The 22,685-nt window shown below is 38.6% G+C and overlaps 1 protein-coding gene across 2 annotated transcripts; it reads right to left on the bottom strand.

Moving 5' to 3' along the window:
- Positions 1-1,335: 1,335 nt before the first annotated feature.
- On the bottom strand, positions 1,336-21,976 carry RNF103 (ring finger protein 103). Of its 2 annotated transcripts, XM_036076172.2 has the most exons (4): positions 20,751-21,966; positions 18,248-18,387; positions 9,001-9,116; positions 1,336-3,347 (listed from the first exon to the last, which is right to left on the bottom strand). In XM_036076172.2, the coding sequence occupies exons 1-4, from the start codon at positions 20,974-20,976 to the stop codon at positions 1,772-1,774; spliced, it is 2,058 nt and encodes a 685-aa protein (XP_035932065.1). In that variant the 5' UTR covers positions 20,977-21,966; the 3' UTR covers positions 1,336-1,771. The 2 variants fall into 2 exon arrangements, with proteins under 2 accessions (XP_035932065.1, XP_035932071.1); XM_036076178.2 differs by lacking the exons at positions 1,336-3,347; positions 9,001-9,116 and adding an exon at positions 15,499-15,681 and having other exon boundaries at positions 20,751-21,976.
- Between the last annotated feature and the right edge of the window lie 709 nt (positions 21,977-22,685).

The raw sequence follows: 22,685 nt of genomic DNA, 5'->3' as shown, positions 1-22,685 counted from the left end.
CACGCTCAGCGGGGAGTCTGCTTGAGATTCCCTCTCTCCCTCTCCCTCTGCCCCTACTGACCCCACCCCATCCCTGCCCCCACGCTCAGTCTCTAAATCAACCATTCTTAAAAAAAAAAAAAAAGAAGAAAAAAAAAAAGAAAATCGCCATGGTACAACTCCTATTTAATAACTGATTTAGACTAATAATCATCAGTGGATGTTAAAACCATTGGGTTACTAACATAACACTGAATGTTAACTATACTGGAATAAAAATTAAAAAAAAAACTGGATATTCACATGGCCTCACAGGTTCCCTCTTAAGTGAAAAAGTATCTTACAATGGAAAGATATTACTTTAACCAAATTTAGCTTCACCAATGATGGGACAAACTGATACAAAATGTCTTCTGATGTCATACAAACGGGAGGTAGATACCACCCAGGCAATATTAATTTAAATCTAATCATGAGGAAACAGACAAATCCAGAATGTAGAACATTCTATAAGCCAACTAGCCTGTACTATTCAAAAATTTATCAGGAAAGACTTAAAAAAAAAAAAAAAAAAGGCAGGGAACTGCTTTTAGAGAGAAGGATGAAAGGAAGAAGCCCAAACCCAATGCATGAACCTTGCCTGAGGTTCACAATAAAAATAAAATGAAAACATATAGAGGATATTTTGGAAGCAAGTGGGAAGTAGGGATTGGATATTAAATATTACTGAGTCAATGTTAATAAATTTCTTGGGTGTGATAATGGTATGGTGGTTATGTAAAAAGAAGTTCTTGTTCTTAGGAGATACATGGTGATATAATCAGTGGTAAAGAAGAATCAGGGTGACTAAAATTTATTTTCAAAGGGATCAGCAACAAACAAACAAAAAACAAACCAGAGAAAAGAAAAAAGATAAATATACACATAGAGAAGATAAAGCAAAGGTAACAAAATATCAACACTTGGTGAATTAGAGAAATGGATGTTCACTGTACTGCTTCCAATTTTTCTGTAGTTTTTTAATTTTTCAAAATCAAAGTTAGCAAAAACATAAGTAATCAACATGTGGCTAATATGGTATAGTTGATTTTACTTAGATTAATATACTACTCATAAACGACTTAATACTTAAAAAAAAGAGCCCACCATGAAATTCCTTCCCATCAACGCTAACCAAGCTAAGAGGCTGACTAATGTCACCTCTGGCTAGTATAAGCAACATAATTTATCTTTTTGTTTTTCCTCATGAGTCAAGGATTCCATTTGACTTACCTGTGAAATTAACAAACCAGCAAAACACCTATAGCATTCAGTCACCTCATCAAAAACAATTTAACATTGGAAAAGCTGTAATCGTCTGGTTTTAAAATAATTTATTTCATAGGTCTGTTTTAATTTCATGTCTCAGAGCATACATTATTTAACCAAGAGGTGCTGGACAGAGATTGTAAAAAGGGAGGAAACATTTAGGATAAGAAACTGCCTCAATTCCATTAGAATTTGATCCTACCTCGTAAAGTCTTGCTAGGATAAATTTCTATCATACTTCTTTTGTGCTTACAAAAAACATTAACTTCTGAATTTCCCATGTTGTAAATAAAAATTTTTACAATTAAGTATGCATTCAATTGACACACAAGGCAACCAAGTAATTATCAACATTAGCATAATGTGTATTTCCTGTCACTGCACTAACATTAAACTAAACTTCAAACCACAAAAACATTGTGACTAACATTAAAAAGGCAAGCTGTAAGATACTCAAAGCTTATAAAGGACAAATTGCACATGGTTAAGATGGGACATCACTTGACAAGGGCTGGTGTTGTGCATATGGCTGCTTTTTTTTATAAGAAGGCCACCGGCAAACAGGGCAACAGTGTCGGCCCCCAGCCAACCACATCACAATGCAATTCTGATGGAACACATGACCACAAGGCAACCCCATTAGCAAACATCCATTTTCAAAATTCTCTAGGCAAACAACACATTCAGTACAGTGCAGCATATCAGCAGGCCAAGCTAACCAATCAGGTTCCATATCTTCATTAGCATTATATGATCCATATGACCTCCCCTTCCTTTCATATGGGCTGGTCTGACAATATTTATTGGCACATGAACAAGCCTCAGCATCACAGTGACTTGCTCTTCCTGGAGAATTGTGAACTATGCTTTGTTTATCTTCAAATACTTCCTTTTCACTGCTAAAAGTGTCTGTGCTCTCGCTGTCTGAGTCATTTTCAATATCTTGAGAACCCTCCGACATTTCCTCTTCAGACTGGACTCCAAGACATTTAAATCGCCACATTGGCAAATTTTTTATATAATCAGTTGGTATCAGAGGGTGAAGCCAAAGGTCAGGGAAAGCTAACCGCTCCAAGAATAAGTCAGGGTCTTCGTCCCAATCAGATTCTACAGGAAAGTTCTGAAAAGAAGCAATCGGGTGGAAGAGGTAGCTGGTGTACCAGTCCCACAGACTTGATAACCATTCTAAGTTATTGGCATTGACTTCATCATTGTTGTTGTTGCGCCGTCTCTTCTTCTCAAAGTAATCGATTAGTAAACCATGTCCAAGGTACGTACTGAGAAACAGGGCCGGGTGTGAAGAATAGAACATCCAGTCTGCCCTTACCCATGAAGCCAGTGTGGTTGTATTGGAATATCGCAACAATTTTAAGCTATATTCATAAAAGCTATCTAAGTAAGGGAGCTGTAAAAAGCCCAACACAGGTAGCCAGGAAATAATTAATAGAGAATTATATGTCCCTAAAGTGCTTATGAGAACCACAAATCGCTTTATGGTTGCTCCTTGTGTGATAAATAAGTCCATCCAAGCCATAAGATTAACTAGAACCAAGCTCAAAACAAACAGATCATTTACTTCAGGTTGCAATGAGCGCAAAAATGAATCCATGGCCTGAAGGGATATAAATTCACCTGTGTGGTTTCCGTATCTGTAAATTCCTTCAGGAGTTCTAAGAATGTATGATGGCATGTTATATACACCAATATCTGTCATGTAACTCTTGTTGTCCCAATTTTCCACATTAACAAAAATAAACTCAACTCTTCCGGTAAACTTTATACTTAGTGCAGAGAAGAAAGCTGGGGGTTGGTCAAGGTTTGCAAATAGGTATATTTTTACCCAATACTGATCACTTTTATTCCATTCTTCTTTCAAATGTTCAGCATTATAAATGGTTTTGATCCGAGAAGCTGCATGAGCAGTTATCCACTTAAAAATGTGTTCTACTTCAATTTTGCGTCCACTATATTCTTTAAGCATGACTTTCCCTTTAGAAGTGCTCGTTTGTGGGACAGACATAATGAGTGTGGATCGTACCCAGCCTCTTCTCCTGCAGTATCTGTAAGAGAGTAAACTGTAAGTAAAAGGTAGGCTCATGGATGAGCTAGCTTGCTCATCTTCACTGTTGCACAATTTGTTTCCCCCTAACAAATTTCTTTGGCACTGAAAGATACTCTCTCCTCAAAACCAAATAACCTCCAAATAATCAAAAGTAATACCAATACCTGGCAGTCGTACAAGAACAAAACCAAGCTCTCTTTTTGTAGTTTTGTTTCATATCTCTGTCTTTTTTTTTTTTTAAAGAAAAGGCTTTAGTCAAGGAAATCAGCAAATACTTCAGCATCTATTATGTACCTACTACTTCATTATGTGCTTATAAGATCCAAAAGAAAGAAAATAATTCCTGCTCACAAGGAATTTAAAATCCTATTAAGGAAACAAAACAGAAGTATAAAACCATATATATTAATTACTAAATAACAAAAAAGAAGTTCAAAAAAAAGGAATATCACTGAGAGTTTGAGCTGGTGAAGATTTCCTGAAAGGTTTGGGAACTGAATGAGGTCTTGAAGGTGGTTAGATTCAAATGGGCAAAGAAGAGAGAATAGATTATCCTACATGCTGAGTCCCTGACTTGAATGCAAGTACCTTGAGCGTAGGTGCCATGCTGTACCCATTTATTAACCCAAGCACCTACCCAATATCTGATGCACACAGGAACGGTTACAAAGTAATCCATACAAAAGCTCACCTAAGAAAGAGCAAGTCCCATACTTATTTGTATTCTTTCATCTCCTTAATGAAGATCATGAAGAAGAGTATTTAATACAGATGAAACAAAGTAAGTTTTCAGATTAAGAAGAGATTCAGTTAGAGGGTAGGTAAGTATAGAAGAATTTAAAATTCAATCATTTGTTTAGATTTTTTTTAAAAAGATTTTATTTATTCACTTGAGAGAGAGAGCAAGAGCAAGAGAGAGCATGAGCGGGGTGAGAGGCAGAGGGAGAAGCAGGCTCTCCACTGAGCAGGCAGCCTGATGCGGGGCTCGATCCCAGGACCCGGGATCATGAGCTGAAGGCAGACGCTTAACAGACTGAGCCACCCAGGTGCCCCCATTTATTTAGATTTAACCAGTGTGGTCATGACTCCAATCCTCTTGGAAATGGACAAGTTCTTGCTATATTATTTGTGACATCACTCTCCCCCTAAAAAACTAGATGAGAAATGAAATACTGAAAAATAAAAAGTTGTTGTATGACAGTGGAGAGATTGTAAGTGCAACATTTCCCTTTTTTAAAAAAAGTATTTTTTTTCCAAAAACCTACCATGTGGAGTTTTATGATATGTAAATTTACCTCAATAAAGATGGAAAAAAGAAAATCTACCATGCAGGCACATTTTGTTCGTTACAGATTTGTAAATGGATGGTAACAAATGTTCAATTTCTTATTTTGCTATTCAAAATATAAAAATCATAAAATCCTAAGTGTTATGCTTTACTTAGTAAACATGGATTGTGTGTGTGTGTGTGTGTTTTTGTGTGTGTATAAATACATATTTTAAGTTTTATTTATTTCAAGTAATCTCTACACCCAATGTGGGGCTTGAATTCACAACCCCGAGATCAAGAGTCGCATGTTCCTCTGACTGAGCCAGCCAGGTGTCCCAGCATGGACTATATTTTATTTAAATAAGCACATTACACATTTATATGATCAGATTGAAAGTCTCAACATAGGTCATATGGCTTTATAATGATAATACAATTAGTTGTATCTCAGGAATTTTGTGATATAACTTCAGATAAATCAAGATAGCATGTTATGTCATAAAGACAAAGTTAGTAACAACTCTGAGAAACTATCTGGGTGACTCGGAATCACAGACCATGATTCAGCTTCTTGCTGAGTTGATTTGCTTCCTTAACAGCGTAGATTCCACTAATATCAATATTGCTTTAAGTGAAATGGTTTGAGAATTATGAATTTCTACAAAGACAGTATCTTTAAACCCTTAACACTGTATTTGTATAATGCAAAGTAATAACTCATTGACATGAATTCTATTTTTACCCTCCACCCCCAAAAGCAACAAGTCAAATAGATAATTGCCTTATTTACACCTTAAATTTCTTTAAGTAGCTTTAATTTTTAAACTTCATATGATACTTGTGATGACACATTTCTACTCTTGATCATTCTTTTATCTTTCTATAACTACCTCAGAGATATTGGCTTCTGAGTTGTGCCGTAAATTAAATGCCAATCTTTCTAACAGAAAACCTTACTGTGTAAAACAGGCAAAGAGGGTCTTAGTGCATACTTTTCTTCATGTAAGAAAACAAATGTATCATGTGCTTTCTTTTCAGTTTACAGTTAGGTGATAGCTTTAAGGTTTAACCTTCCACACTGGTAATACCATGAAAATAACCTAAACCTTTTGAGATCTCAGAGAATTTGAAGACTAAAAATGATAGAAAACATGTTTAGTGAGTTTGTTACTCCAGTTTCTTGTGTGACATTCAGTACTTAAAAAGAAACCTTAGTACTTCTGTTTACGTAATGTGGTTTCTTCAGAGGTTATTGGCCTCGTTGGCCTTCCAGGCCTGCTCTCCAATCTCCCCTTCACTTTCCCTTCTCTGTTTATTCCACGGGCCCTCTACCCTTTTACTCTCACCATAAGCCCTCCTGACCCACTTGCCACTCAGCTCCTGCAATTACAATGTTTTCCATCTGCTCTTTACTATCCCCCACCTCTCTAATTCCTTAAAGACACATCCCACCATGTTTTCTACTTTCTCAAAGAAAAGAAAGAGAATAGACATACCAGAGGGCTTTTTAGCCCTGTAAGCTATATTGCTTGGTTGGGGAATGAGAGAAATTAGGGCCAGGCAAGCTGAGTATGCGGGGAAAGAAATTAAAACTGTTGCCCAACAGAGTCAGGTGCTGCCCAGAGGTGGTGGTCCTGAATATTCTTAGGGGAGCTAACCAAGTCAGGAAAGTACTGCTGTACAATGTGACCAGCACATCGGAGGAGGCTGCCCAGAGGCCACCCCAGAGAAGGAACTCCGGTAAAGAAAGCAATATAAACAGTGGAGTAGAGAGTCTGGTGTTTCTAAAAATGTGAAATCAAGATGATGACTCAATTATTCAACATACGATTAAAACACTTGCTGAAAAACACTATTCCCTGCCCAGTTACACCCTGCATTGACATTCCTTTTTTTTTTTTTTTTTTTTTTAAAGTAGGCTCCATACCCAACATGGAGCCCAATGCAGGGCTTGAACTCACAACCCTGAGATCAAGACCTGAACTGAGATCAACAGTTGGACACTTAACCAACTGAGCCACCCAGGAGCCCCTGCATTGACATTCTGAACACACTTTTCTATATCTATTTTGTTCTTCTATATCTCCAAAATCCTCAAAAGAAGAAAAAAAATGATCCTGACTAAGCACAGCTGCTATGGCAAGAATAGTTCTTACTTTAGTTGTAAGACCTTCCCAATAAAAGGAAACATGAATATGACGATATTGAAACCGATATGAGTAACTATGCATCAAAATCTTCACCTTTGTGATGAAAATGAAGGTGAAGTAAAAGTGTTTTTTAAAAAGATTTTATTTATTTACTTGAGAGAGAGAGAGAGAGAGAGACCATACATGCGTAAGCAGAGGGAGGAGAAGGAGGAGAGGGAGAGGCAGAGAATCCCAAGCAGGCTCTGCGTTTAGCACAGAGCCTAACCCAGGGCTCGATCTCATGATCCATGAGATCATGACCTGAGCAGAAATCACAAGTCAGATGCTTAACTGACTGAGCCACCCAGGCGCCCCTAAAAGTGTTTTAGTAACAAAAAATAATAGCTGCAATCAACAAAAAAAATCAAAATTTGCTAAAAAATGACCGTTCCATCATAAATAAAAGGTGAGATTATTTGAAGATGAAGGATTTAGAGGAAAATAAATGGCAGTTGCTTATATGTATCTCTTTACCATTCTTCAGCTAGTATAGACTCAGAGTTTTTCCAAAGAAAAGCTAGAAAAATTTGCATTAAAATCTGCTAGACTCAATTATGATACTTCTGATGCATCTTGCTTTGTAAGATTACACCAAAAGAAGTCAAACACTACTATTTCCTTTAGTTTTTCATGTTAATAGATTATCATTTTCTGTTTTGCTTAGTTTATTTTTGAATTCTTAATGTTATGTAACAATTTATATTAGACTGTAATATGTGTTTAACCTTTATATTTTGTAAATTTATTTTTACTTGATATTTTCTAATATATTTATAAGTTACAGTATTGAAATTAGTTCACAGATTTTTTACAAAATCAATTCTGAATATTTTTCAAAAAAATAGTGATACTGACTTTTGGCATTACCTGAAAAAAAAATCAAAATATTGGCATTATCATTTGTTCTGATATTGCAATCACTAGTAAGGGAGAGAAAGATCTTTCACTCCGAGTCTATTTGGGAATGATGGGATCACACCAAATGCAATTGTCTTTGATAAACAAAGGACAAAAATAACAACGATTTCCTTTTCATTAGAACATTAACACTAAGGCTGTTTTGGACATTTCAACAAAAGGCATTAGAATATGATCAAGATTCTATGGTGAAGAGAATGTGAATTTTGTGGGTAGATGAGGAGACTGTGAGTTAGTAGATACAAGAACTTTCCTTCTTATCTCCAACTCTTAGGGGATTCTACACCTTAGGGTGTGGATCACATCCTATAATACCAGCAAAACAATCTTGAGGTAAAATAAAGCAAACATGGGCTTAAAGAAGAAAGGAAAATCTGATGTTTAACAGTTTAGGAGGGCTTTCTACCACTAATGGGCTTCCCATTGGGGCCACATGTAAGGCACATAGATAAGTCAGGTGTATTTCTTGCCTTAGAAACTACCTAATGTTGTGAGGTTTTCAACATATACATCATATGCCCCCTCCTCAGCACTAAACAGAACATGCTGTACATGCTAATCTTTTATGAACTATTTGCTGAAAGAGTAATTAAATGAATGAATATATGTAAGTTAAAACTTGATGGCACTAGAAGTTGAAATAAAAAGCATTTCAAAGAAATAACTTAATAATGAAACAAGAAATAACACAACAGATGAAATACTGGAGATGATGACATAAGAAAAGAGAAATGCCTGCAAGGATTCTTGTCTGAGAAAATGGGAAAACAAAACAAAACACAACAGTAAAGAACAGAAAAAGGAAAGGTAGAAAGGGTATCTGTCTGATTAAAGAAAAAAAGAATGAAATCTGAATTTGGACATTGGGTTTACAGAAAAGGACACATCTAGGGGTAGGGCAGATGGAAATGAGTGTCCTCATGCAAACTAGGGGTCAGAATTATGACAAAAGATTTCAATCAGTACAAAGCTATAAATGTGCTACAGTCTTTTTGGGAAGAATATTGAAACCAAAAGGACTAAAGACATACTCAAGAGTCACCCCCACTAGAAAGAATATAGAAGAATGGGATAGAGAGAGAAAGTCATCTCAGAAGGAAAGTAAGTAACTGCCAGTTTATCTATCAAAAACTATTAATCAAGCACCTGTGTAACTAACAGTGTGCTAAACATAATTAGCTTTCAGTTCAAATAGGCTTCTAATATCATTATCTTCATTAGTTAAAACAATTCTGGTCAGAACTCAAATTCTAAGAATTGCATAATCAACTCACCTGGGGTCACTGGAACAATTAAAAGTGCCTGTTCGTATTCCAAATCTTGACACCTTTTTCACCATTTTCTCCCAGTGGATTTTACCAACCAAGGGACTTCTGTCATTTGCTATGACCTATTTGCCCAGAAAAAAACAAACAAACAAACAGAAACTTTAATTACCTAAAATGAAGTCAAACCAACCAGTTATTATCTATAATACATCTTTATCTTTTGCAAAAAGATTCTGTTCCCAGTTATATTACCACTGCAATTCTCGTAGAAGGAACAACTGCCCAACTGAAAAGGCTTAAAACACTGAATACAGTGCATTAAATTTCCACACTCTGTGGCAGTTACATCGAGGGGAATCAAAACCATATTAAAAAGCTAGCCACATTCTCCACCCTGTAGGCCTATTCTCTAGAAATAAGTTACACAGGAAGAAAATGGCCTTTGGAGGCATTTCTATGCTCCAAAAATTTTAAACAATAATGTAAATGTAATAATGTAAAGCTTCCTAGAAATTATCACATGTGGGTTCAATGAGTTCAAATTTCACTTTTTAAAAATATAATTATGGAGCCAAGAGTCAACCATATGTTTTCTATTAAACTATGCTTTAACTAAATGAACACTCTTACTTCAAAGGCTTTTTCTTAACAATCATGAAAAGGATCTAACATATAAAAAAAAAGTTACCATAATGAATTCTACACTCTTGAACTTCTACTTCAAACTTGCAAATAGCTTTCAAACACAACCAAGATTGGGAGAAGTAAAAGATTTTTTAAAAAATAAAAGGAAAAAGGAAAACTGTAAGTTAACCTTCAAAATGTGTCATGGCTTCTTAGCCTTTCTAATCGTTAACACCTTTTCCTTTTATTCCCTAATCGTTCTGCTCTGAATGAAGGCAGGACTTCAACAGACATACCAATAAAAAACAAAATTATATGTTAAAAACAAAAACACAAAAACAACTAAATGGGAACTTAAAGGAAAGCCAAAATGTCTAAAGTCTTCACGAAACCATCTGTTTGATTTATTTTAAACCTAGGGTATATAGGCCAAGTTTATTTTCACAAAGGCTATGTAACTGATGTTATCTATTCAAAATTACAACACTATACTCTGGGGTCCTTTCTGGGAAGAAGGGCCATTTTCATGTCCACAAAGCCTCCAGGAAATGAAATCCCAGGTGTGTGTGTGAAATGAGTGCCAATATGTACCCCTGGGAGACACAAGAGTGGTATAGCTACCTCATTGTGGCCCCTCTGCTGGGAAGCCTAATAAATTTCAAGGATAGCAGAAAGAGAGCATGTGGTGGTGACAAATGACTTGAAATTCACTTTATGTCCACTAACCCCTGCCATATACCATTGCTACCATCATCCCCACATCTATAGAGACATACATGCTACATGTAACATTTTGTAAGAACTCTGATGCTTCATAAATACATAAACGCATACACAATTGAAAGCATTAAACAAATGGTTTTGATGTGCTTTTTAAAAAAATTTTTATTTTATTATGTTATGTTAATCACCATACATTACATCATTAGTTTTTGATGTAGTGTTCCATGATTCATTGTGTGCTTTTTAGTGAAAATAAGGACCTTATTGAGGGAGACACGAATTATTTATTCAAATGCTCAGATGGTGGAGGTAACCAGGAAGAGGGCAATCTGAGGACATGAAAGCTCTTTCTGAGGAGGTTCACGCCAGTTACGTTACCCACTAAGTCCCTAGCTCTCATTTTTCCATGGTCCAAAAGGGTTGGATATATTTTATCTGAATAATCAGGAAGAAAAAGCAGGGCAAGCATTTCTTTTCTTTTTCCCCCTACTACTCAAGAGTCAATATGGTAGTTCTTGTTTCCATCAAGTAATCAAAGAAATCTTGACTTATTTTTCAGATTAGAGAAGGTTTAAGAAGTCTCTGTGCAATCATACCACCATACTCCCTACTTTTTAAAAGAATTCTTAAAGAACTTCTTTTCACTCCCATTTCCTGATCAAGGCTGCAAATAACCCAAACATTTCAGGTCAGTGTTTATAATGACATTGCATCAAGGGGTTAATTAAGAGGTTGTTTTAATCAATGTAAGGTATGGCCCTAAGTCTAGGGGCATCTTTCAGTGAATATCCTGACCACTTTACAGGTATCTTTCAGACTTACAAGAGCTCCAATGCCAGGAAAGGAAGTAGGAATGAGAGGGGGTCCTTGGCAGGCACTGCTGGTTACAGCACAGAAAACATAAGTTTGTGATCAGAGGTAGGACATCCGAGCAGGTACATGACAATGTTTAACCCCAGGGCCTTATTTATTCAGCAAGCTGTACCCACGCCTGCTTTTGAAGAGTTTAATGATCCCTAACACAGAGAGCCTCACAAAAATGAAAACTCCCCTAGGCATTCATTGCATGAAAGCATTTTATTTGACTCTGAAGTTATATTTACGCAATTAGAAATTGCTCTGTTCAATGCCCTATATAGTTCTATTATTCAACTTAAGGTTTAGCATAAATTAAATTTTGTAGAGGCTGAATTAAACCACTACTAAAAATCTAGTATTTTCACAAAATAACCCATCTGGCTGAGTCACATGGCACAATCAAATACTCTAAGCCTATTACTACTGTGTCACACCAGTAAGAGTTCCCAACTTACAGCTCATATCCAAAAGTATGCACGATGATTCTGAGAGGCACTCACATTGCTGGTCTTATTAAAAGCAGAGACATACTCCTCGGCAGTTCAGGAAAGATATTGTGTTCTCTGTGGGGAATATTTTCAGAGACTAGAAAAAAACTAGATGAAAGTACAGCCCAAGTTCCGAGTCTGGAACAGAGTTGGCAGCATAAGCTGGAAGTGAAGGAATCTTCCCCCCCACCCTTCCCTGGTATCTGCCTCTCTAACTGGCATCCCTACACTTGCTCACCATTGCATTTCCTGCAGCTAGTATAGTGCCTAAATCATTTGGGTACTCATTAAATATTTACCTTTAACTAAACTATTTCAGCTTTTTACAGCTTAGTAACTTCATTCTTCTACTTCTGACTATACAAGTTCTCTAAAGCCACCAAGTTTTTGGTATCTGTTATAAGTCCCTTCCCTAGCAACCTATCATCTGGAATACTTTCCAGACAAACATTAGCATAAATAGTACCTTGCTATGCAATTGCATATTAATGTTCTTTTTTTTTTTTAAACAGATTTTTTCTTTTTAAGTTTTATTCATTTATTTGACAGAGAGAGACACAGCGAGAGAGGGAACACAAGCAGGGGGAGTGGGAAAGGGAGAAGCAGGCTTCCCGCGGAGCAGGGAGCCCGATGCGGGGCTCGATCCCAGGACCCTGAGATCATGACCTGAGCCGAAGGCAGACACTTAACGACTGAGCCACCCAGGCGCCCCGCATATTAATGTTCTTGACCCCGGTCAGACATAAGGACTTTCAATTCAACAAATTTAAAAATATACTTTTTCCAGAAAAAAACTACCACAATTTTCCTAGGTCCCACTTCACTATCTAAGAGAGTTCTTTAGGATCTCTCAAGATGCTAGCACCATCACGGGCCATCTAACTCAGCTGAAAGATAATCATATACTAAGATTTTTACTGGTCTACACATTTTAGTAAACCACACTATAAGCTGTCTTAAGGCATAGGCTATAGGTTATTCATCTTTGTGCCCTCAGTGCTAATCCTAAGGTTCAGTTGGCACACATTAGATTTCAATAAATATTTGTTAGATGGTTAGATGAATGGATGGAACCAGTGGTTTGCTGGGTAGAGGTTTAACAACTAGCTCTCCAAAAGAAAAAGGGACGTCTTATTTCTATTACTTGCTGATTTCCTTGGTATAAATACTACCATATGGTGATTTCAAGTTACCAACGTGTTATCTTTTTTATTTATTTATTTATTTATTTGACAGAGAGAGAGAGAGAGAGAGAGAGGGCATAAGCAGGAGAGCGGCAGGCAGAGGGAGAGGGAGAAGCAGACTCCCCGCTGAGCAGGGAGCCCGACATGGGGCTCGATCCCAGGACCCTGGGATCATGACCTGAGCTGAAGGCAGACACTTAACCGACTGAGCCAACCAGGCGCCTCATCCAACATGTTATCTCTAAACATGGAGCTGGAAAGAGATGTTAACAATCACCCTTCATGAAGCAGTATGAGCTGGCTCCAGCACATCACGCATGGAACTGTGTCGGATAGTGTGTGATGCTAAGTGCCCATATTTTCTGATGTCAACCTTGTGTAGTCCAGTTAAACTTACAAAGAAAAACTAGGCCTCAGATTATTGTCTATTCCCTTCCACATGTATTATAGGTGTTACATTGGTATAAGAAAAAAAAACATATACTTTTGCCTAATTTTTAGAGGTGGGTTTTATTACTAATCAGAACATCTGCCATATAAATCTAGGCTAAATTAAATAACAAAACTCCATAGAACAGGAGTGCTGGGCTATGATATTTTCTGCAGCTCTCAGTATTTCATTATTTTTTTCCCCAAGATTTTATTTATTTATTTGTCAGAGAAAGAGAGAGAGGGAGATAGAGCACAAGCAGGGGGAGTGGGGGAGGGAGAAGCAGGCTTCCCACTGAGCAAGGAGCCCAATGCAGGACTCAATCCTAGGACACTGGGATCAGGACCTGAGCCAAAAGCAGACACTTAACTGGCTGAGCCACCCAGGCATCCCCCAATATTTCATTATTAATGGGGAGTTTCTACTTTCAAAATCACAGACCAACTTAAATAAATATATGCAAATTGTATAAAATCATTAAAAGTGAGGACAAGTAATTGACAGAAACAAAATTCAATGGCATTTAATTATTTCCTTGGTATCCCCACTAGCTTTCTTTATGAATAAACAGAAATAAAAGTTTTTCACCGTACAAAATAAATGATAAAATGGCTTGCCATATATTTCACCTTCAGAGTAGTGTCAAGAAAGGAATAAATAGGTTAGAATCTCCCGGGACAGAACTATTGTCTAGAACAAAGCTAAACAAGTTTTAAGATAGCTCTTTAAGATTAACTCTTTTTAGCCAAACAGGAAATATAGTAACATAATACTTCAGTAAATATTGACCCAAAGCTTTACTTTAAATCACATGATGCTTTTCACCGCTACCTCAATTCCAGTGACGGTAAATTCCTTATGATGGGGATAAAGACAGTAGGGAACAAATACCACAGTCCTTCGTTGAACAAGGTCAAAAAGGAAAAATAGAAATGTTAAGACAAGGATGAACCCATAAAACCCAAAGAGCGTGCTAACTTTTCCATTTCAGAAGCCTAGCCATTGTTCCATCTGCCTCTCTAAGAGTTTTCTGAAGAGAGAGAGAAAAAAAAAATAACCGTCTTCAATTTGTGATGCTCAGAAGATTGGGTGGTGGTAAAACCAAAGAATCCAGAACACCAAAAGATAAATAACTGATGAGAGATATGAGCTGAGGTTAGGAACAAAGCAGGAAAACTTAGAATGTTAGAAAGAACTGTTAGGAAAAAAAGAGGACTCAGTTGTTCCATGGGTTACATAGTATATTGATGATAAAGATGTCCCATATGTGTTGCTGCCTGGAAAACTAAAATTAGTTCTTTTCACCTCATATTACAGAGAATATAGGATAGACATGGAAAAACTTGACATGAAAAGGAGCATCCTAATACTCTGGTTCAATGTAAGGATAATTTATGAGCATTAATACATCTTAAAACAATTGGGAGAAAGATAAAAAGGCCATTAACATGTATCATGCAGAAAATAAAAGTGTGAATTGCACAGAAGATAGAAATTATAAGAAATATAGGATGAATTAAATAAACTGTACAAATTCAATTTTTCTCATGTAGTATCACCATTCCACATTGGTGTCACCAAAAAAGAAAATCAACCTAGATTACCAATCCATTCCAGAAAAATAATGAGCTGATCATGTGATGGAACAGCTATGTCATATACCCATTTATTAAAGTCACATTTTCTCTAAATAAGTAAATCCAGACATCCTTTCAGTGACATGATTTATGAAGCCTAAAGTGCTAATTATCAACTATATGCCATCTAACTACATTTTTTTCTCAATAAATACAAAAGAAAACCATAATTCATAGGAGTAAGGAATGATATTAGAAAAATGGGAGAAAAAGAAAGAATTCTGATGTGCTTAAATATTTCTTACACAGGATACCTAAAATAAAGGCAATCTGAAGAGGATTGAACTGGCCGGGATCTATGCATAATCAAAAATTTAAAAAAAAAATGACAGAGCAAGCTGAAATTAGTCAGCTTCTTTTAAAATAAATAGAAAAGAATGATAATTCAAATTACTAAGAACAGAATTTTAAAAGTTATCCTTCAAAAGAGATTAGATAAATATGACCTAAGCTGAAAGAATGACAAGCAACCGAGAGAATACTTAATCTTGTTTCTAACAGACATTTTCAATTTAAAAACAAAAAACCAACAGCCCTCTTTTAAGTGCTTACACCACTGTCTGTGCTGTTTAGCTTAGCTGGTGACTTCAGAATGCCCGAAGACAGGGTTTCAATCTCAATCTTCTCAGTTGTCCTGCCAGAGATTGTTCTTCTAACCCAAGCCAGCCATCTGACAGATGTAAGCGACTGGCTCCAAGAGACACAAGCCAGACACTGGCGATCAGTACAAATCCTGAAGGTCACTGGAAAAATTAAATGTATGTCCTACTACCACAAACACATGGAAAACCACATACATTCCATTTTTCTTAGGAGTCATTTTTCAACTACTAATACCTTGTGAGGCTTATTTAATATTTTCAGAGGAAAATAATTTAGTGATTAGAATTTATAATGCTAACATTCACTATCATTCATTATTTGTTCTTCATTTCATTCAAGGGTACCCTTATCAGAATTTTTTGCCACTCTCTGTCTCCTTATTTTTCTTCTTAGCATTTTTTACTAACTTGATGCTATATTAAATATTTACTTATTTATTGCATACCTCTCTCAACTGGAATGTGAGCTGCCTGAGAGAGCAAGGACTTAGCCTGGTGTATGTTCCTAGTCTATCTCCAGGGCCTGGCATACAACTAACTGCTAAATAAACTATTTGAATTTTGTCACCTATTAACAGAGTTTAATCCATGTTTATCTTTATTATTTTTTTAGATTTTATTATTTGAGAGAGAGAGTGAGAGAGCAGAGGAAGGGGCAGAGGAGGAGAGGGAGAGAGAATCTGAAGCAGGCTCCATGTTCGCATGAGGGGCTTGATCCCACAACTGCGAGATTATAACCTGAACCAAAACCCAGAGTCAGAGGCTTAACCGACTGAGCCACCCAGGTGAACCCCAGTGGGGTTCACCTGGGTGGCTCAGTCGATTAAGCATCTGCCTTGGGCTCAGGTCATGATCTCAGGGTCCTGGGAACGAGCCCCACATCAGGTTCCCTGCTCAGCTGGGAGTCTGCTTCTCCCATTCCCTCTGCCCCGCCTCCCCTGCTTGTGCATGTTCTGTCTCTCAAATAAATAAAATCTTTTTTTAAAAAGTCTTAAAAAAAAAAAAATTAAAGAACAGTATATCATTTATAAGCCTAGAATATATGTTAATTAGTGAACCAGAATGTGTTAATTATCTATAGGTAGAATCCTATATACCAAAAGAATATACTTAGACTTTTGAAATGGCTTTTCCAAGTTTGGAAGGTGTTCAGCATCTATTTATTATTCATCTCTATGGGATCATTCAATGTATGGACAAACATTTAAACAGAGAACACAGGTAAATGGGACAGGCTATTCAACTCAACCTCAGTAAATAAAACTAAAAATTATCAAAGCCAACAAGTCTTTCTTGATCAGACCATCAGATATAAATATCTGGGAAAGGAAATGGAATAACTATTTACTTATAAATTAAAGCTTTGGAGATGCTAGTTTATTTTCTAATACCAATTAATTCACAGAGAAATAAAGTAGAATTTGATGGATAATGTATAGACTATACCCATAACCTCCCAGGTTCTCCCTTTGCTGAATTTAAAAATTACAGACTTAGATTACTTGGCAGGTAAAAGGTCAAACACAATAGGAAGACTGCATGTAAAGGAAAGTGATGAATAGCTAATGTAATCACCCGAAGAATTCCCAAACCTCAACTCTTTAATCTTTAGCTCCGTGGACCACAGTATTATTCCATCCTCTTTAGATGTATATGTTTTATTTGAGGCCAGGTACAACAGAAAATCTGTCTATCCATAATTACATTGCAAATCTATGACAGGACCAGATCTGCATCTAAGTTCTCTGAACTCCTAGCTTTTTCTACCATATTTTGACATCATTGTCCTCAGAAAGAAATACGAAGAAGCAATTTTGATTTTTATACCCTGAATCAAACAGCTAACCCCAGTGTGAAATGACAAGAGTACTGGACAAGAAATCGGGGTCCTGGGATTTGATCCTGATTCAATAATCATAATATTAGCCAAAATCATGCTGTTAATTTACTTGATATTTTACTTTAAGTGATCTTATATTTTTAACAATTTAAATAACTCTAGCCTTGCCCTAAATCATATTTATGAAATTACATGTTCAATATTGAATTTTCTAATTTGCATTAAAATCCTTAAATGATAATGTGTGCCCACTCAATTACCATCAGTGGTACATAAAGCACACTTTGCGAAGCATAAAAGACTATTTTTTAGGCCTTTCATAGCTCTACAACTCTAATATGCTAATTAATTTTCACAGTTTTGATATCACAAGAGTTTAGGGTTTAAAATTATCATTTCACCAATTTCATAAGCAGAGTAATGAGCACTCCCCACCACTCCCCACAATATCTCGTCCTCTATAGTCACAAAGTTGGCTACTTCCCTAATAGCAGGATTTTCTTACTTCTATTTCGGGGTTCTTCCTTTAGATACAAAAATCATTTGGATCACTGAATTAAAAACTGGTTAACCAAAACTGAAACAGTGCAAATCGCTCAACAAAAGGAATATATCCGTGTTTCTTAACTTTAATGAAGATCCAGCAACTACAATGGATTTGTCAACTCTCTTTCCCCAAAGCTTCCTTTCCCCCTCTCTTCACTGCTCATTTTCCTTGGTCTGCAAAACCTCTTTCAGAGGACACTGGAGCCTCCCTATGAGGACTAGTTATGTTTAAGAAACATGACACAAGTACACAAAAGTGTCACTAGCTGGTGAATACTAGTCTGGTAAAAATAATTTCACTTCTGTCACTGTTTCTGATACCTGAACCAGCCAGATGCCATCTTTTGTGTCTTCTACAAGCTCATAGAAGTGCATTTCACCACTGAAATTGGTACTAGAAATGGATTCAGATGCTTCTTCTTCCTTGAGTGCAGAATAGAGCTCACCTTCCATCAAGTCACCTGAAGAAAGGAAAAAAATAACACTAGTAAGATTTCAAAAATTCTACATTCTCAGGGTTCCTGGGTGGCTCAGATCTGGGTTAAGCATCTGCCTTGGGCTCAGGTCATGAGCTCCAGGTCAGTAGGGAGTTTGCTTCTCTCTCTCCCTCTGCCTCTCCCCCTGCTTGTGCTCTCTCTCTCTCTCAAATGAATAAAATCTTAAAAAAAAAAAAAAATTCTACATTCCTAACTTCAATGATTAATTCCATTTTACACTGTTAAAAATCATGTCACAGTACTTCTATTTCAGTCTATAGAAAAGAAAAGTAGAACCTGAATATACCTACCCATTTAAGATTCACTCAGTAAAAATGTCATAAAAACCTACTACGTGTCAGGCAAAAATGAACAGACAAAAATCCACCTTCTCATGGAGCTTATATTCTAGTGGGGTCATCACATAATTTGTTAGGAAATTACTTAATTTCCTGGTAAATCCAAAAAGCCATCACAGTATTATTTAGTTTTGTGTATAACATGCCGGGCTTCAAATAATTTTTAAACAGTATGATTTATATACTTCTGACTTACAAGATTTAGAAATGGGTTTACAGAATTTGCCATTACCACCTGCTTAAAATAGCAATAAGGTTTATAAGACTTGAAGGTTAGATACAAAAGATTACCTATAAGAAAAAAAACTCCACATTCATACTCAAATTTACTGTGTAAATTGAGAGCTTGTATCATCAAATAAAAAGTAAACACTAATGTCAAATTATTTTAATTTTTGCCTTAAATGTGAAAACAAGCATGACAGCAGCAAAATCATTCACAACGAATATTTAAATTATAAAGTTAAATTGCTATACCAAGACTTCTCTGCCATAAAATGTGTGATCTGAGTCATACTTTTGTGGGCTGTGTGTATTCTTTAAATGATATGTGCATTCCTTGTACACCCGAAGCGACAAGTATTTTTAGGCCCAAAGGAAGCAACACTAAATAAAAGTCAAAAGAAAAAAGTGTTGTTAAATTTTTTTTTACCATGAGAAATGATTTAGCTTTGGCAGTTAAGATACTTCTAAACCTAAAAAATTCATTTACTAGAGATCTTTACTTCATTTCCCATCCCCCACCCCTGTGGTAGAAGTAAGTCACCATAAACCAGTCAGTAAACAAGAGGCAAGAAAAAAAATGGATTTTATGTCTTCTCTTAAAAAAAGCATCGCATCTACAGAGGGTTCCCTCCTCTACCCCCGTAGTGAGATACAAATTTGATAACCCTCAAGGTTGGCAAATATGTAGTGCTAAAGTCCTCTGGAGTTAGTATTCTCGCCTATCCTACAACAATGGCTATAGGGTACTAAATAAGGAAAAAAAAACTGTCTTGTAAAAGACACAGCAGATATATTTGAAACAAAAAAGATAACCATCAGTTTCAACTGCTTCCTACAGAAACCCAGAATGTCTTTCTCAAGTTACAGTACATTCCCCTTCTAGGACATTTACCTAAACAAAGATATATTTTGTCCAGGGGTGAAAAAATTAACCATATTTCTTATTCAGTCCTACCCCCAAACCAACAGTCACTGACAATGCACTGCTTAAGATGTTAAATAAATATTCTCTTAGCACTATTTCCATTCTATTTCTCAAACCACTTAAGCTGATGCAGCTGTATCTGTGACTTCTAATAGGAAAAAGAAAAGTTTACATCCAAGACGTAAGGATTTTTTTAAAACGCTGAAAGAAATATAAACTCTTCCAAAACAAAACAAGATACGCATTCACAAAACATATTCACTTTATTTTCACCAAACTTGAAGTATGAAAAGCTAATGCTGTACAGTTTACACTTTCTCTATATTTAAACTCATGATTTAAAATTTAAATCTTAGCCCTAAATTCCTCTTTAATATTAAGAATTCCAATATTTCCCCCTCCTGTTATTACGCTATGATTACTATCGTGACAAATACTGCTATCTACAGACAACGTTTTGGGGTTTTCCTTTTCTTATATCCCTGTGAATTTCAACCGACAAAAAGTGCTTTCCAGTTTGTCTGTAACCGGCTGACATTCCCTATTTTTTAAAAAATTGTTTCTTAGTAAACAATGCTAAGAAGCTGCACTTATATGTTATTTAAAAAACAAACACACCTTAAAAAGATACAGCAACACCCGTGCAAATAATTCCAGCCCCCTTCTCAAAACTGGGATTCATTTTTTTTTTTTTTTTCAAGAAAACCTGGACAGCTCTCGGAGTAGTCTGCTTAACCCTGCCAGGTAATGCCTGATTCTGGAGGAACCACCAAGTACGAGGAAGTGCAAGTCGCCCCCTCCACCGGGTGGAGGCGACCCCAGGGGCGCCCGATACTCGCCTGACTTTTCCACCAGCTCCCGGACATCCTTTTTCTCGGGCAGCCCTGAATATCCCAGCCCCCGGCACTCCAGAATGGTCTTCAGCTTCTTGAAGCTCAGCGCCACCGGATCCACCAGCTGGGTGGCAAAGATGCCAGTTTCATACCACACAATGGCCTCAAAAAACCTGGCCAGGACGAACAGGACCAGAAAATAGAGGAGCAGGAAGAAGAGCTTCAGCCACATCTTCCCCTGCGTCTTCTCTCTTCTCAGAGAGCTCGGAAGACGAAAAAGGGGCGCAGAGCGGGGGAGTGTGTGCTCACGCCCGCCGGGGCGCGGGCACTGTCCCAGCGTGGTCCGGCCTCGCCGCCCTCACTGTCGCGCCATCGCCGGCCGGGGGGCTGGGGGGTTGGCTATTTGTGCGAGGGTGAGGAAAAGACGAGGAGGGGCCCGGGCGCAGGGCCTCGCGCGGGGCCTTCCAGTCAGGAGACGAGAAAAATAAAGGGGAAAAAACTAAAAAAACCCATCAGTCGAACACCGAAAGGAGCGGGGCGGGGGAGGGCCGGCGGGGAGGAACAAAACGAGGGACGTTACCCGGGCGGGGGGCACTGACCGAGGTGGCGGGCCGGCCTTCCAGCACCGTAATCTCAAGAGGGAGGGAGGAGGCCCCCCAAAATCATTCAGATCCACAAAGGAAGCTGGGTCCTGGCGGGAGGCCGGGGCCGGAGGGGCGGCGAGCCGGGGAGGCGGTTGGGGCCGGCCGGCGGCGGCCGGCGGCCGGTCAGGAGGGCGCGGCGCTCGGCCCGGCCAGGCCCCGGGCCCAGCGCGGGGAGGAGCGGCCGCCGCAGCGCCGCGCCCGGCGCCCAGGCCCCAGGCCCCGCGGGCCGCCCAGGCTCCGCGAGAGGCGCGGCGGGCACGGCGACGGCGGCTCCAGGTTCTCTCAGGCCGGCGGGCGGCGCCTTTCAGGCGGGCGGGCACCGCGGCCCGGCCCAGGAGGGGGCGTCGCGGTCTCTGCAGAGAGAAATAGGGCGCGCGGGCCGACGGTCCTGAAGAAGAAAAGCAAAAATAGGCCCGAGACGGCTCCCTGGGCGGCCCCGGGGCGGCTTCCTAGCCACGGAGCGCCCGCCCCGCTCAGATGGGCGGCGCGGGTCTCGGCCGCCGTCCCCAACGCCCCAGCCACCTCGCGAGGCCGCGACAGTCGCCTCGGGAGCAGAGGACCAGCTGGGGCCCCTGCCCGGCCCGAGACATAACAACTGACGTCGGCGGCGGGGCGGGGCCTCGGGCGGGGCCGGGGCGGGGCCAAGATGGAGCGCTCGACCCGGAGAAGTGGGTGCGGAGGGCGAAGGAGGCGGCTAAGCCAGGGGGCTGGAAAGCAGTGCGGCGCCCCAACCTTGGCTGGGCTTCGGAACAGCTCCCAAAGTTGCTTCTCCGGTGTCTTCTCCGCTCTCTTTCCTTTTGCCCTGAAGATGTTTAGTACATGATTTTGGCTAAGGGTTGGACTTTGGACTGTCACTTTCTGTGTATTTTTCGTACAAATAGGGCAGTTAGTGATCCTCTTAAAATCGGTAAAACTAGATGAGTACGTTTATGCTAGGTTCTGGTGAATTGGAAAAATTGGGGCACTCGTTTGAGCGGGTAGAAAACAATGATTTTCCGTTTCTCGGTGAGAATGTAGTTTGTGCACAACGTGTATTGGAGGAGGTTTGGCCGAAACGGGAGTTAGAACTAGGCCCACTTGTCCCGCCTGTTATAATTTTTCCTCCCCCTCTTCACTGTTAGGGGTGTTAAAAGCCAGGTATTGAGGCGGTCAGTTTCCAGGACAAAGGTTGCTATTGATATGTCCCTGTACAAAGTTTACATGTCTTTTCTTTTGTTACCCTCCCTGAGTGTGGCCAGTGCCAGCAACAGGAAGATACATAAAGTGAGTAATGTGGGTGACTATGCACTATCCAGTT

The sequence above is a fragment of the Halichoerus grypus genome, chromosome 10 (assembly GCF_964656455.1).
Source record: "Halichoerus grypus chromosome 10, mHalGry1.hap1.1, whole genome shotgun sequence".
Lineage (NCBI taxonomy): Eukaryota > Metazoa > Chordata > Mammalia > Carnivora > Phocidae > Halichoerus > Halichoerus grypus.
This window is presented reverse-complemented; position numbering and strand designations above follow the sequence as displayed.